Source organism: Lepisma saccharinum, chromosome 4 (genome assembly GCF_977018435.1).
Source record: "Lepisma saccharinum chromosome 4, izLepSacc3.1, whole genome shotgun sequence".
Taxonomy (NCBI): Eukaryota; Metazoa; Arthropoda; class Insecta; order Zygentoma; family Lepismatidae; genus Lepisma; species Lepisma saccharinum.
This window is the reverse complement of record NC_139232.1, coordinates 100,191,105-100,205,184: the sequence shown is the minus strand read 5'-3', so window position 1 is coordinate 100,205,184 and position 14,080 is coordinate 100,191,105. Positions and strand designations below refer to the sequence as shown.

Genomic DNA, 14,080 nt, shown 5'->3' with positions numbered 1-14,080 from the left:
CTCTGGTCTGCCAAAAAACTTGCTAGGCCAGCTCAGCTTCTGCAGCTAACCAAAACAATGGGCCACTGAATAATTACACACCATTTGGTGAGTAATGCAGAACATTTATGATGACAACCTATTCAGCAAAATGTGATTTAATAGGACAAAGTTACATGGTAAAAATAGCAAATATGAAAAAAAATACTGTACATTTCTATAATTTCTAGGACCACACAAGGAAGAAAATTACAACCTGAAATTAAAAATATTACTTTCATCATTGCAGCTGAAACTTGCATAATGCCCCAAGAACCACTTAGATCCAATGCACCTCAATGTTTCACAGTACAAGGAACACAACTATGCAAAACTTGAGGTCTTGAATTCAAATACCAGGGAAGGGACTCTTTGAGGGTGTTACCTAGAGAATTTACAAAGTATTCATTCACTTTACTCTTAGAGTTGCTATGAAGACAACAAAGTATAGAATTAATCATTAAAAGAGATGTAAAAAAATAACCATTGCATAATAATCTGAAAATACCAAATGATCGATCTGCCTTTGAAAAATTCTCGAGAGTATGTAAATTTTCTACCACGTGCAAATGGATCAGAACTGCACAGTTAACAAAAGTGGCAACCTAACAGATTGGGTTATCACCCAACTAAAAATGGAGTTCGTCTTGCCCCCTGACCCACATGCACAGCAATGGTGTATTCTGAAAATTTGACCTGGTTTATTGTATATATTTATTATATATAAATTAGATATAATAGAAAAAACACCAATGAGGGCATATAAGTAAAACAAAAACAGAAGTCCCGACAACTTCAAATTTCTCTTCAATTTCTATGTATTCTATGTAAATGAAAAGAGTTTATAACATGGGACTGCCCCACACACACACACACACCCGCAAATGGTTCACAAGAAATACAGTGTGTCCCACAAAGGGGTTTACACTATTTCAATGTTAATAACAGAGAAAGTATTACAGATAACCTGATGGAACTTTTTGTATCTGGATCTGTCATAATTAGTGCTTGTTGCCATTAATTTGTTTTTCTTTAATTTCAGTTCAGTTGCCAGTAGCGACAAGTAATTGACAAGATGGCTGGGAACCTTTCCGTTGAGCAACAGAAGTGGATTTTAAAGTGTTTTTTTAGAAATGTGAGAACATGAAAGAAGTGCAGAGACGATGGCAGGCAGAATTTGATGTATGGACTTCTTTGGGGATCTTGTGAAAGTTTGCACCACTGCTTCCAGCCCTCTTTCGTCCGATACTGATTTCTTCCTGCCACACCATCCCAGATCAGACACAGTTCCTTCCCTCTCAAACTTGTCGCGTAATTTCGTAATTGTTACACATGACGGTAGCGCAGTATCAAATTCTGCCCGCCATCGTCTCTGCACTTCTTTCATGTTCTCACATTTCCAAAAAAACACTTTAAAATCCACTTCCGTTGCTCAACGGTAAGGTTCCCAGCCATCTTGACAATTACTTGTCATTACTGGCAACTGAACTGAAATTAAAGAAAAACAAATTAATGGCAACAAGCACTAATCATGACAGATCCAGATACAAAAAGTTCCATCAGGTTATCTGTAATACTTTCTCTGTTATTAACATTCAAATAGTGTAAACCCCTTTGTCGGACACTTTGTATGTATTGTAAATTGTCCTAAGTTTTAGCAATAAATGCAATAGCCTTCAAGGTGTAAAAGAAGATAACATGTCTATTATAGAAAATAAAAATGAAAAAGAAAGGAACTAGATATTGAAAATCTGATTTTTTAAAGTAAGCTTTAATTTTGGGACAGAATTATGAGAGGAAAACAACTATCCTATGAAGGCAAACATTACCATCTGTCCAGTTGGTAATGTTGACAAAATAATTACTATAGTTAACTTATGCATCTTCAGCTTTCAATTATTAATGATATGAATATCAACAACCAAAATAGATTACCAACAGATACATGCTACACTACTTAAAAAAGAGTTGACACGTTTTTTTTTCATCCAAGTTGTAACAATTCCTAAATTCTTCAAAATTGCACAGCAAATTGTAAAACAAAATGAACTAATGTAGCATGATGTCATATGTATACGAGATGCTTTTCTGACATTCGTCCTTACAAGTCAGAGTTGGGGAACAACATGATGTAAGCAACGTACTTACAATAAAATAATATTCTTTAGGTACTTGTGTTAGTAATGCGTTACTGAAATTACAACAGTAAATGTAGTGGTGCCTCATTACTTTGATAAATTCAGATGGGCAAGATGTATTTCCAGGACAAGATGTGAAACTTGGGTAAACATTTAAATATCCTTATATTCCATGGCAATATAATGGTAACAGTACAGTTATACGTTTGGAAGCATAGTAATTGTCAAACAGTAACACATTACTTTTTATGAGTAATGTTCCCAACTCTCCTTAAAAGTCTCAAAAGTGTTCTCCATTTTGTAAAAGTTACATGGTTCAGGGTTAACTACATGTTGTGGAAACGCTTGTGAACCAAGTAAGCAAATTCGACATCAAACTTCCGATTACAAGCTCCACATAGATACCCACTCCCAGGTTCTAAGGGATCTTCGGTGGGATTTCTGTCATAACCAATACTGTCCGCGTCACTGTGATGATGAAAGTCAATGTGTTCCTCGAGACTTATTTCATCCGCAAACAACTCCCCACACTCTTTGCACGAAACAGTTTCATTGGCATGCTTCATAGCATGCTGCAGTAGATTCTTTTTCGTTTTAAACGATTTGCTGCAAATCTCACATGCAAACGAGTCACCCGCTTTCTCATTTGTGCTTCCGGGATTGTCATTCTCAGCTTTGCATTTATGCTTGCTTAGTCCGACTTTTCCTTTGAATGTTCTTGAGCACTTTGTACATGTAAATGCATCTTTGTTACCACTTGCTTCTTCAGTGTTAGCTGTCTTGTCCTGCTTAACTTTCTTGGATTTTATTTCAGAACATTTCTTCTCGGTTATCGTTTTCTTATCCTCTTTGTTGGTTGAGCTTAGATCCACTTCTTCTGACTTCACCTGAGGCCCCTCATTCACATTGGTTGAACATAAATCTACTGGTTCTGACTTTACCTGAAGTCCCTGCTTCATACTGGCCAAGCTTAACTTCACTGGTTCTGATTTTAACTGAAGTCCCTGTTTCAACTTGGACATTATTGACGGATTGAAGAGAGGTATCTTTAACGGAAGACTCATTTCTAGATGCTTGCTTTCAACTCCATTTTTTGGAGAATCACTGAAAGGATAAAAATAAAAAGGCATATTTAGTAGAAAATATAATCAACTTTGATAACTGCCACACCATAATTTAAATTCATCCACCCTCAACTTGCATAAAGACGTCTGTAGGGTCACATCACCAATTTTGTTGCCATTATGTACATTGATAGTGAATCCTAAAAAAATATGTACGATAGGGAGCTGATTTACTTTATTTCATGTTTTTAGCTACATAACAAATTTTTAAGATGTACAGTGTCTTCATTTGGTGATTGTGCCACTTGAACGCATATCTGTGTAGTGACTGGAAACATGTCACTTGCTAGCAAAATCAGATGTGCATTAGCACCTCAACTGAAGCACATAGATGCATTTTAATTAAAATATTTCACAATTATAAGTCAAGTAATCATCTACTTTTCCTTACAGTGTCAGACATTTTGCACATCTTTTCAGAAAGTTCTTATTAATCGCAGGCGCGGCTCGTGCATTACTTTCCTGGGGGTTCACCGAAGTCATATGACACATATTCAGTTTCCGCAAAAAACTTTCTTCGCGAAACAAAGGGATCGGGGTGGGTTAAAAGATTGGTACATAATTTTTTCATAGAATGAGGTTTCATAGTAGAGGTGTGCAAATAAATTTAGGACTAAAACTAAGTACAATACATTGTGCCTCTATGAAATAAATTTCTGGTCTCATTAGAAAATCATGGACGTCCTCATGATTTGTTCCAGGGATGGGAAGCAAGATCATTTTTTTCCAGGGGGGATAAACGAGGCACATTTTCCCCTGTAATAGTGTTGTTCTCTCTCTCAAAAAAAAAAAAAACACCCCTTCAGTCCCTGCAACGCCTTTATAATACTTATCATAAATTACTGTGACTGAAATGAAATTATATGTGTGTAATAAATAGTTTTAGGTTGACATTAATTTTCCAGGCGGGTGTGGCCCCTTTTCGCCTTCGGACGTCCATGCCTGCAATTATAAAACGACTAAACACAACGGTCCTACAATTATTAAAGGAAAATGGCAATCAATGGCATGTGCGTACTAGAAACCTGAGACCCTTTCATTGAAACGCTGCAGCTTTTTTTTTTTTTCTATCTTCAAACTTGGAGTTGGTCGACCAGCACCGCTTTATCTCTAATTTTCTTTCAACAGACAAGAAAATTTGTTTCCGTTAATTGTATGCATTTTAGCGGTCATTTCTTACCTGCGCAGACGGCAACATCTACACTGCATCAAATGACGTAACATAGTCCATCCTTCGGAGCATCAATACTTTGCAACAACTATGAAAGCACTTCGAAAACTTACAAACTTGAAAAATTGACACTGACAGGGTTTGTCACGTCTTCCTTTCTTGTCTAAGATCGCGGCATTCTTTTACTTTCACATATCCGAAGTGTTTCCATCTTTAAGGAAAAGGTCTGAATACATGCTCAAATTATTTTAGTAATGTATTTCTTTTATTTTAATTCATCGCGTCTATTTCCAGCTTTCATTTATTTCTACTCATCCTTCTCTGCTCAATTTTGCATTTATGCCAAGAAGTTCGGCACAAAAATTATTCAACAGAGAAGATTGAATATGTAACGAATGCGCATCAAACTTGAACCTCACAGGGCAACACTGGAAGTAAGGAACCAGCTGGGCCTCACTTGCAGCGCGCAGAGAGGACGGTGCCTTCTGGCTTCTGCTGCGACTTCTGAGAGAGCACGAACTGCGCATGACCGTTGGTTGGAGATCGAGGTTCCTCAGTATCCTTTGCCATATATTTTGCCCATATAGCTTACCCCGAGCTTCTGCCTGCCGCCTGAACCTTTACTATGGCAGGAACTCTCCTGTGGGGGTTCAGCGGAGGGTCTGCACGAGGGCGGTCTACTCGCGGTTTCTCTTCTCAGCGAAAGAATTTGCCGTGGTACGGACACAAATACATGACTTCTTGTGTAGAAATTTTAGCGAAAATTTGTCAAAAGGTAAAGACATTGTTTATTGTCCATTCTCGAGGTAAATGACATATATTACTGGGGGTTCACTGATCCTGTGCGCTATAGGGCCAACCGCACCTGATTAATCACCTCTCACACTTCTGCACAAGTTTGTTTTCACATAAGATTTGTCCTAAGTGTACTTATGTTGTGACATCAACTATCAAAGCTTATCTATCAGTTTGACACTTATCACCTTAGTAAACTACACGGAAGAGATAATAAATATTTCTTTCCAATACTTCCTGAAGGGCAGATGGTTTTTACTATTCTTGGCATTCGGGCTAGATTACGTAGCCATGCCTAGAGCAGCTGCTACTTTTTCCTCCATCTTGAGAAGCTTGGATTTCAAGGCAACGGACCACTGGTTTAGCTACTAGTTCGATATCGTTGGTTGGTGGCACTATCAGAAAGTCTTTTTACCTTGTAATGTAATTCTCGTTGATTGTTGGAGCCTGGTAATCTTGTAGTTGATGTGTTTATTGTTTATGTGTGCTATGTGTATATCAATCAACGTGATGGTACTTTGGGTCAGCAAAAGCAGGCAATGTGGCAGGAGGAATACACATGCGGGTCCGGTGTTGTGTGCTATCTTGAACTTATCAATTAGAAGTTGGACCTTAACCTTTTGCCGCCCAAGGCCTTTTTCACATGTAAGCCTCTATTGCCCGAGCCGATTTTGAGCAAAATGCAGTTTCAATTAAATGAGTGTAGATTGGAGGCTAAATGCCCTAGAGAGATGAGTGATATACCGTTGTAGGCGGAATGAACCAGAGATTCAGACTATATGAAATTTTTGCAAATTCGGCATATATGTGGAAGGGGGGAGGGGGCTAACTCTCAAAATTCCAAAATTTCGGAAAAAAAATTTGGTTCCCCCACCCTCCCCCCAAGGAAAAAGTACATGACAGTGTCGACATGCACATGGAAATGATTGCTGACATGTAAGGAACACAAAAATATTTGCATTATTATCATATGACCAATGTAACTTGAGTTGTACCTCCAAAAGGAATGGTCGGCACGCCACTGATTCAAACTTCAAAATGCAGCGGTACCTTGAAATGACTATAGCTCAGAAACTAAATGCCCTAGAGATATGAAAGATATACCGTTGTACGCAGAATGAATCACAGATTCAGACGATATATAATTTATGCACATTCGGCGTACATATGGAGGGGGAAAGGGGGGAAATCCCCTCAAAAATACTTTTCTTTAAAAAAAAATGGGGTTTCCCCCGCCCCGAAAAAAAAATGTCAAAATGCACAAAATGCAAAAATTTATGCAAATTTGGTGTATATATGGAGGGAGAAGGGAGAAAACCCCAAAAAATTATTTTAAAAAATTGTCACTTCACCCAAAAAATGTCCTCGCACTTGGGCACAAAACGACACCTACGCACAACATTCACGGACGAAAAGCTAGAACGTAGTAAAAAATGAGCGCCAATTCTTGCAGCTGCTTGAAATTCTATTTTTAGACAATGCTGGGTAACCCCTGTTGCCACTTGTGGACACTTGTACTAAAAAAAAACCAAAGGTTTCCTTCAGCGTGCTTCGAAATTCCATTCTCACAACGCAGATTCAACAACCAGTTCCCCCTCCCCCCACCCCATGCTTGCACCCTCACGGAAAACTTTCATTTTGACATCGGATACTGATAAACAAGCTTCCTTCGAATGCACTTAGCAGGAGGGAGTGAAAAGCATTGCTTTAGAACAACGTTGGAAGCGGCCCCGGCGCCCACCCAGTGTCGAATAACATGGGTACCTGGGGGAAACCCTGGGGGATAAAGGCAGTTAGGGGCATGATGCTGATCACATCACCCCCACTCATGACCAGATCAAGAAAGTGTGGGGCGGTACCTTCACACCACCTATACGCCTTCATGGTGTGGTGCTAAGCACAGGGGAGCACTTTACTTTTTTTTTTTTTAGAACAACAAAGCTGGTCTTCCTTTGTCGGCAAAAAATTGACCTTGAAAAGAGACGGAAAAGAGAAGTCCCTTTTCCTGCCTTTCCCCCTCCATTTTCATGAAGACAAAAAAAATATGCAAAAAACCATTTCTGTTAAATACATGTGTTAGGAACAATATAAAAAAATAAAATCGAAATTCTAGCCAAAAATAGAAAAGTTATAACGTAAAAACTACGACCTTGACACAGCGTCTCGATCGAGACGCTTGGTTCCGTGAGGGTTACTTTTGTGTATCTCGTTCGAGACGCTTGGGCGGCAAAAGGTTAACGATGCTCAACATCATTACAAAACATTCAAACACTGTACATTCCCCAGACTTAAACTAAATGTGTCTTTCTTTTAATTCATGGTTGTTACAAGAACGGTCACACAACTAACAGTACTATATTTGCAGATCATCTTTAAATTTTAAATGCCTGATAAAGGGAGCACATGCTATCCCGAAACATGTTAACACGCTTGTAACAACAGCAAATCAGAAGGAAGGAACTCTATAGTGCAAGCAATACTTTTATTTATTTGTTTATTTAACTGAAGATTCCAAATACAGCGTTAACCATTAATGCTCGAAATAAAAAACAAAAAAAAAAAAAAACAAGAATAATAACCAAATAAAATTACATGCAGTTAAAAGACTTAAACACTTTTAGTCAACAATCTTCTAAAACGTGCCAGATTTTCAAAAATGTCTATTTGGCTTGTTAGATTATCATATTGGATCAGCAGTCTATGGAAGAGGAAACAATGGATGAGGCACAATCTCCTCCATCAAGGCTGTTCGATCCCACACTGCAACAGTTTGTGACGTAGGTGAAACAATAATGAATTTCCTGAAGAAGGCGGTCACTTCTGATGTTGCCATTCACTATTTTATGCAGGAATATATGGTCTGTCAGTCTATGTCTCTAGTGAGGAGTTTGGATATTTAACGTTTTGCCAAGTGTTTTGTGGATGGAATTCGGTGACAAACAATGGCCAGGAAGAAATTTATGACGGAATTTAGTCTATCTAAATGTGAGGGGCATGCCATAGACCAAATCGGAGAGCAGTATTCAATTTTGGGTGAAACAATATAGTAGACCCAGCATATGCATGGATTCCTTAGTGACTGCAGAAATGTGCTCACATAGTATAAGAGTTAAACTGGCATCAAAGAGTAAGGAAATTGAAAATACAGCAAGGAATAGAAGAGACTAGATAAAATCTGTAAAACTTACCCTGCAGAAGGTTTTTGAGCATCATCTGAGGAGGTTGTTTGTTTCTCAATCGATTTCTTATTGTCTTGCAAAAGCGAACTGGAGGCATCTGTAGTAGCTTCACCTTCCTTGTTAGCATTATTCGCAGACTTCTTACTTGATACTTCAGTGAAAAAGTCAGTTATTTTCTTCCTCTTGTCTTGTTTTTTTGCTTCTTTCTCTTTGTCTTTCTTTCCTCTTTTCAAAGACTGTGTATGTTCCTTTGTCATATTTTGCACTTTAATTTCACTCATTATTATCAATCAGTCTCCCTTCCAAAAGTTAAACGTCCTATGCATGCACATGTACCTAACGAACTTTCTGCATTCTTTCACTGTAAATGGAAAAAATACTTCAGATTTATGAACAATAAAATTCATTTCATACACTAATTCTATGAAAAACTAAATATGCTGACCAAGGCAGTAATTTATTTTATTAAAAACATAAACTAAACGTAACGTTTCAACCTTCTAGCAAAGGTCTTCTTCAGACTCTGTATCAAGTACAAATGTAACAAGATACAAAAACAGGCCATTATATATACACAAACATTACTCCCTCCAGACTATTAGAAAGTTGTTCTGGAACTTTCTAGCAGGTGGCTTTCCCTTATCAACTGTACTTTCACCTAAAAGGCTAAACATATCTACTTCCATATAGAATGTGGTTGGACTTTTTATCTCATGCTCTTTTTCCTTCATTTTTCTTCCTTCTCCTCTCCTCTTTCCATTCTTTCTAACACCTTCTTCCATTCTTTGTTTAACTTCAGTCTGAATGGGAAATGAAAGTGACAGAAAAAGGAGGTGACAAAATAATTCTGTTTTGCAGATATGTGGACGATTGTTTTGGTATATGGAAGGGAACGAAGAGGCAGCTCAACATTTTTGCCAAAGAAATACAAGATGAAGAAAGAGGGATATTATTGGAACTTGAAATAGAAGAAGAAAAGTTAAGCTACCTAGATATATTGATGAAAAGGAAGAGAGGACAAGAAATTAAAACTGCTTGGCATCAGAAGAAGTGTGCAGCAGGGGTATTCTGCCATAAAAGAAGTGATGTAAGTGAGGTGACAAAAATTAATTTTATAAAGAATATGGAGGACAGAATAAAGAAAATATGCACGAAAGAATGTGAAAAAGAAGGCAAAATAAATAGCCTAAGGAAACAGCTGGAAAAAAATGGTTATGAGAAGCAGGATAGACTGGACATAAACAGAAGAAGGAAGAAAAGGGGCAGGTGAGAATTGGAAGAGAAAGAAAAAGAGGAGAGAAGGTTTGGAATAAGGAGTATGGGGAAGAAAACATATGCAAAGTGCTTAGGAAAGCGGGCATTAAAACTTAGAGGAAGGGAGGGAGAAGCATCTTAGGAATAGCGAAGAATGCAAACAAGAAAAAGGAAAACAGGGAAGAGGAAGGGATTATCTACGAAGTGAAATGTAAAGAATGTCAGAGTGTGTACATAGGGGAAATGAAAAAGAGGCTGAAAGACAGGTTGAAACAACATAGGGATGATGTACAACTTAAGAGAGAGAGAAATGCGATATTTAAACACACGAGAAAACAGGACATGACATAGAGTGGGATGAGGCTAAGCAGATAGGAAGGGAGAAGAGAATGCTAGTGAGAAAATGGAAGGAGGCCAAGGAAATAGAGAAGAAAGTGAAGAAGACACAATGAACTGGAATGGGGGACTGAAGTTAAACAAAGAATGGAAGAAGGTGTTAGAAAGAATGGAAAGGACAAGAGAGAAAGAGGAGAGGAGAAGGAAGAAAAATGAAGGAAAAAGAGCATGAGATAAAAAGTCCAACCACATTCTATATGGAAGTAGATATGTTTAGCCTTTTAGGTGAAAGTACAGTTGACAAGGGAAAGTCACCTGTTAGAAAGTTCCAGAACAACTTTCTAATAGTCTGGAGGGAGTAATGTTTGTGTATATATAATGGCCTGTTTTTGTATCTTGTTACCTTTGTACTTGATACAGAGTCTGAAGAAGACCTTTGCTAGAAGGTTGAAACGTTACGTTTAGTTTATGTCTTTAATAAAATAAATTACTGCCTTGGTCAGCATATTTAGTTTTTCATATCATGGAAACAAGGCTTAATGGTGTTACTAATTCTGTGCATGAATCAATGACTATGAACTGTCCTGTGAAATTATCATTGCCAAATTCTTACCAACTTAGGTAAAACTTTGATAGCGTCCCAACGAATTTCTCCATTTTTACACAAGAAACTACTTACCGAAATGAGTTTCTGTAGCATTTAGAAGTTCTTGTTGGTATTTTCTTTCATTGAGAAAAAGTGATGTTGTCCGTATATATGCTAAATTGAACGAAATGAATGCTAATGGAACCTAACCTAACAGGCCTAACCTAACCTCGTAGGCATACCTCATCCCCGTGACGGTTCGTGGGGCTATCGTGAATTTTGGGGGCTAACGTCAATTGTTTTTGGGGCTACCCGTGGATGCTTTTTTGGGCTAACGCAATGGTTTGTGGGGCTACTCGTAGATGGTTTTTGGGGCTACCGATGATGGTTTTTGGGGCGACCCATTGATGGTTTGTGGGGCTAACATCAATAGTTTAATAATTACTCTTTATGTCAAAAATTGAACTTTTTTTCATGAAAAAAGCAAAATAGCATCTTGAAGAATATTTTGCAATGCAGAATAGATAAATACGAATGTTAAAAATAACTAAATAAACGAGTGAGAGGTGTTGGGACGCTATCAAAAAAATTTTATCCCAACTTAATTTCATGTCCCATCTACATACCAGATCTGTGACTGTTTGTATTAAAAGTATGGTCCTGAATAGATTGAAAAAGAATGACAATGGCATGTCAATATTAATTGTACTACCAAACTAGAGATTTTGAAATTGGAACATACTTAGCAATGAAAGAGTTAGCAGCATGTAGAAAAAGGTAATGGTTCCGAACGTTTAATGACACTCGCAATTTATAAGGAAATGAGGAAGGAAGTTCAAAGCTTGCAGAAACTAATTGCACAGTTAAAGTATTATTTACCGGAGAAATTATATAATTTCAAAAGTAGTTTACATGAGAATCGTCGCTTTGCAGAGCAGCCATTCTGGTTTAAGGTCATCTCAAAGACACAATTCCAGCAGATTTTTGTGTCAGGCTCAAGAGAGGTTTCATGCTTGAGACTGCGTGTTGCGTGATCAGGTGCTGGAAGCACTGATGGATTCTTAATGCTAACATCCAATGAAAACATTTACAGACGTAATACCCATTCACACACCCATGCATATGAAGTAGACGGTAGAGCAGTCTGGTTCCAAGAGAACAGTAAACGAATGGCTGCTTGCAAACCAAGGGCTATGTGGAAGGGGAAAATAGTTTTCCAGAAAGCACGCAGTAAGTAATCACCAATACTTCTAAGGTATGTGTAAACAGACATACGAGGTGCATTCAAGTTATAACACCTCCCTTTTTTTTCTTTTTTTTTTTTGCAGGACTCGAAGCAGATAGAAACATGCGGTTTGTTGTACAATACGCGGGCACTCGTTGTCCATGCGTGACAGAGATGGCAGCACTGTACAGCACACAGAACTCTATCCGCAGCGGCCAGAGTGAGGACTGTTTTGGATACTTAAAATGGTGATGTTTTCATTACAAGAGCAGTGTGTAATCATTTGTTTTCTCCACTTGCGTGGTGTGACACCGATTGAAATTCATCGCCAGTTGAGTGAGACATGTGGTGATGGTGTCATGGATGTGTCTAATGTGAGTTCGTGGGTGCAACAGTTCAAAGAAGGCAGAACGTCGTGTGACAACAAACCAAGACAATCTCGGCCTCGCACAAGCCAGTCTGACGACATGATCGAGCAAGTGGAGAAAGTTGTTTTGGAGGATCGCCGAATGAGTGTGGACCACATTGCCTCCAAAGTTGGCATTTCCGTGGGATCTGTGCACACAATCCTGCATGAAGACCTGAAAATGCGAAAAGTGTCCTTCAGGTGGGTGCCACGAATGCTGACGGACGACCACAAGGCTGCGTGCGTGACATGTTGACGCATGATGACAGCATGAATAGGACTTTCTTTTCATCGATTGTGACAATGGATGAGACATGGATGCCATTTTTCAATCCTGAAACGAAGCGCCAGTCTGCTCAATGGAAGCACACAGATTCACAGTCACCAAAAAAATTTCGGGTAAGAGCCAGTGCTGAAAAAATGATGGTAGCCATGTTCTGGGACAGCGATGGAGTAATCCTTACTCATTGTGTTCCAAAGGGCACTAAGGTGACAGGTCTCATTCAACTGGCGATGAATTTCAATCAGTGTCACACCATGCAAATGGAGAAAACGAATGATTACACGCTGCTCTTGTAATGAAAACGTCGCCATTTTAAGTATCCAAAACAGTCCTCACTCTGGCCGATAGAGTTCTATGTGCTGTACAGTGCTGCCATCTCTGTCACTCATGGACAACGAGTGCCCGTGCATTGTACAACAAACCGCACGTTTCTATCTGCTTCCAGTCCTGCAAAAAAAAAAAAAAAAAAAAAAAAAAAAAAAAAAAAAAAAGGGAGGTGTTATAACTTGAATGCACCTCGTAAATAGAAATCGAACCATGTAACAGAAATCTTGTGTACAATGATTATTTCGGAATTAAACAATCGGAACTTGGGTTAACTATTTTATCTTTTGCTTAAAATTAGATTGAAACAGCTATTCAACAGAATATTCGTGGTAAACCTAATATTTGAACATCGAATGTAGTGCTCAAAGTGGAATTTCTTTGGTGCAGGGATACTTGATCGAGTTTGGGAATGGGGGGATGCTTCATGCAAAGCTTCTTAATTTTCTTCGAGCATTGACCAGAACCACACAGTGTACATCATATACCATATTTACATGTTCACAGTAATGAGTTAATGTTGAATATTACATAGTTTTATGTGATACTTTAATAGAAAAAATATACTTTGCTTCTAGATTATTATAAATCAGGCTTCCTTTTCAATAGAGGGCGGAAATAATGGGATTGTAATGAAAAGAAATTCTTGTAATCAACAATAATTCAACTACACAATTAAGGCTTCACTCAGAATAATCATCACGTCTCATTGCTTTTAAAAAAATGAGTAATTTACTTACCTCCATAGATCCTTCGGAAAATATCTCTCTCTATATATGTTTATTACAATGTTCACAGTCTGAACAGTTTACATTTAGTTCCACCCTATCAGTACTTTTACACGGTGTGAAAAAATGACCAGTGTTACAGTTCACTTGTTAGGAAAAATCAAAGAGGGAAATTATTGTATTTTTCTCAAGATGATGCACAAAATTTACAAAATAAATATCTACTTTGAGCTTCAATTATCTCAAAACGCAATAACATGACAAGTCTGATAGTAATTGCACACATTGGCTCTCAACTACTCTCAACGGAGGACAAATAGCCGTTCCGGTTTCATTTTATTTTAAAGTTGGTGGCATCTAGCTTCACAAGCAGCAGGGTGCAGTACAACGTGTATCGATATGTGGTATGTTGAAGGGGTGTGCGGGATACCGAAAAGTCGGGAAATACCGAAAGGTCATTTTAAAAAGTCGTTAATTATCGACGTCTTTTAGTTTAGTTTAGTTTAGTTTATT

At 38.0% G+C, this 14,080-nt stretch overlaps 1 protein-coding gene across 1 annotated transcript; it reads right to left on the bottom strand.

Annotated features, from left to right (window-relative positions):
- Nucleotides 1–1,116: 1,116 nt before the first annotated feature.
- Nucleotides 1,117–13,841, bottom strand: LOC145987280 (uncharacterized). The gene is made up of 3 exons (XM_083121796.1): nucleotides 13,580–13,841; nucleotides 8,435–8,786; nucleotides 1,117–3,260 (listed from the first exon to the last, which is right to left on the bottom strand). Exons 2-3 carry the CDS (start codon nucleotides 8,704–8,706, stop codon nucleotides 2,483–2,485), a joined length of 1,050 nt encoding a protein of 349 aa, XP_082977922.1. The 5' UTR covers nucleotides 8,707–8,786; nucleotides 13,580–13,841; the 3' UTR covers nucleotides 1,117–2,482.
- Between the last annotated feature and the right edge of the window lie 239 nt (nucleotides 13,842–14,080).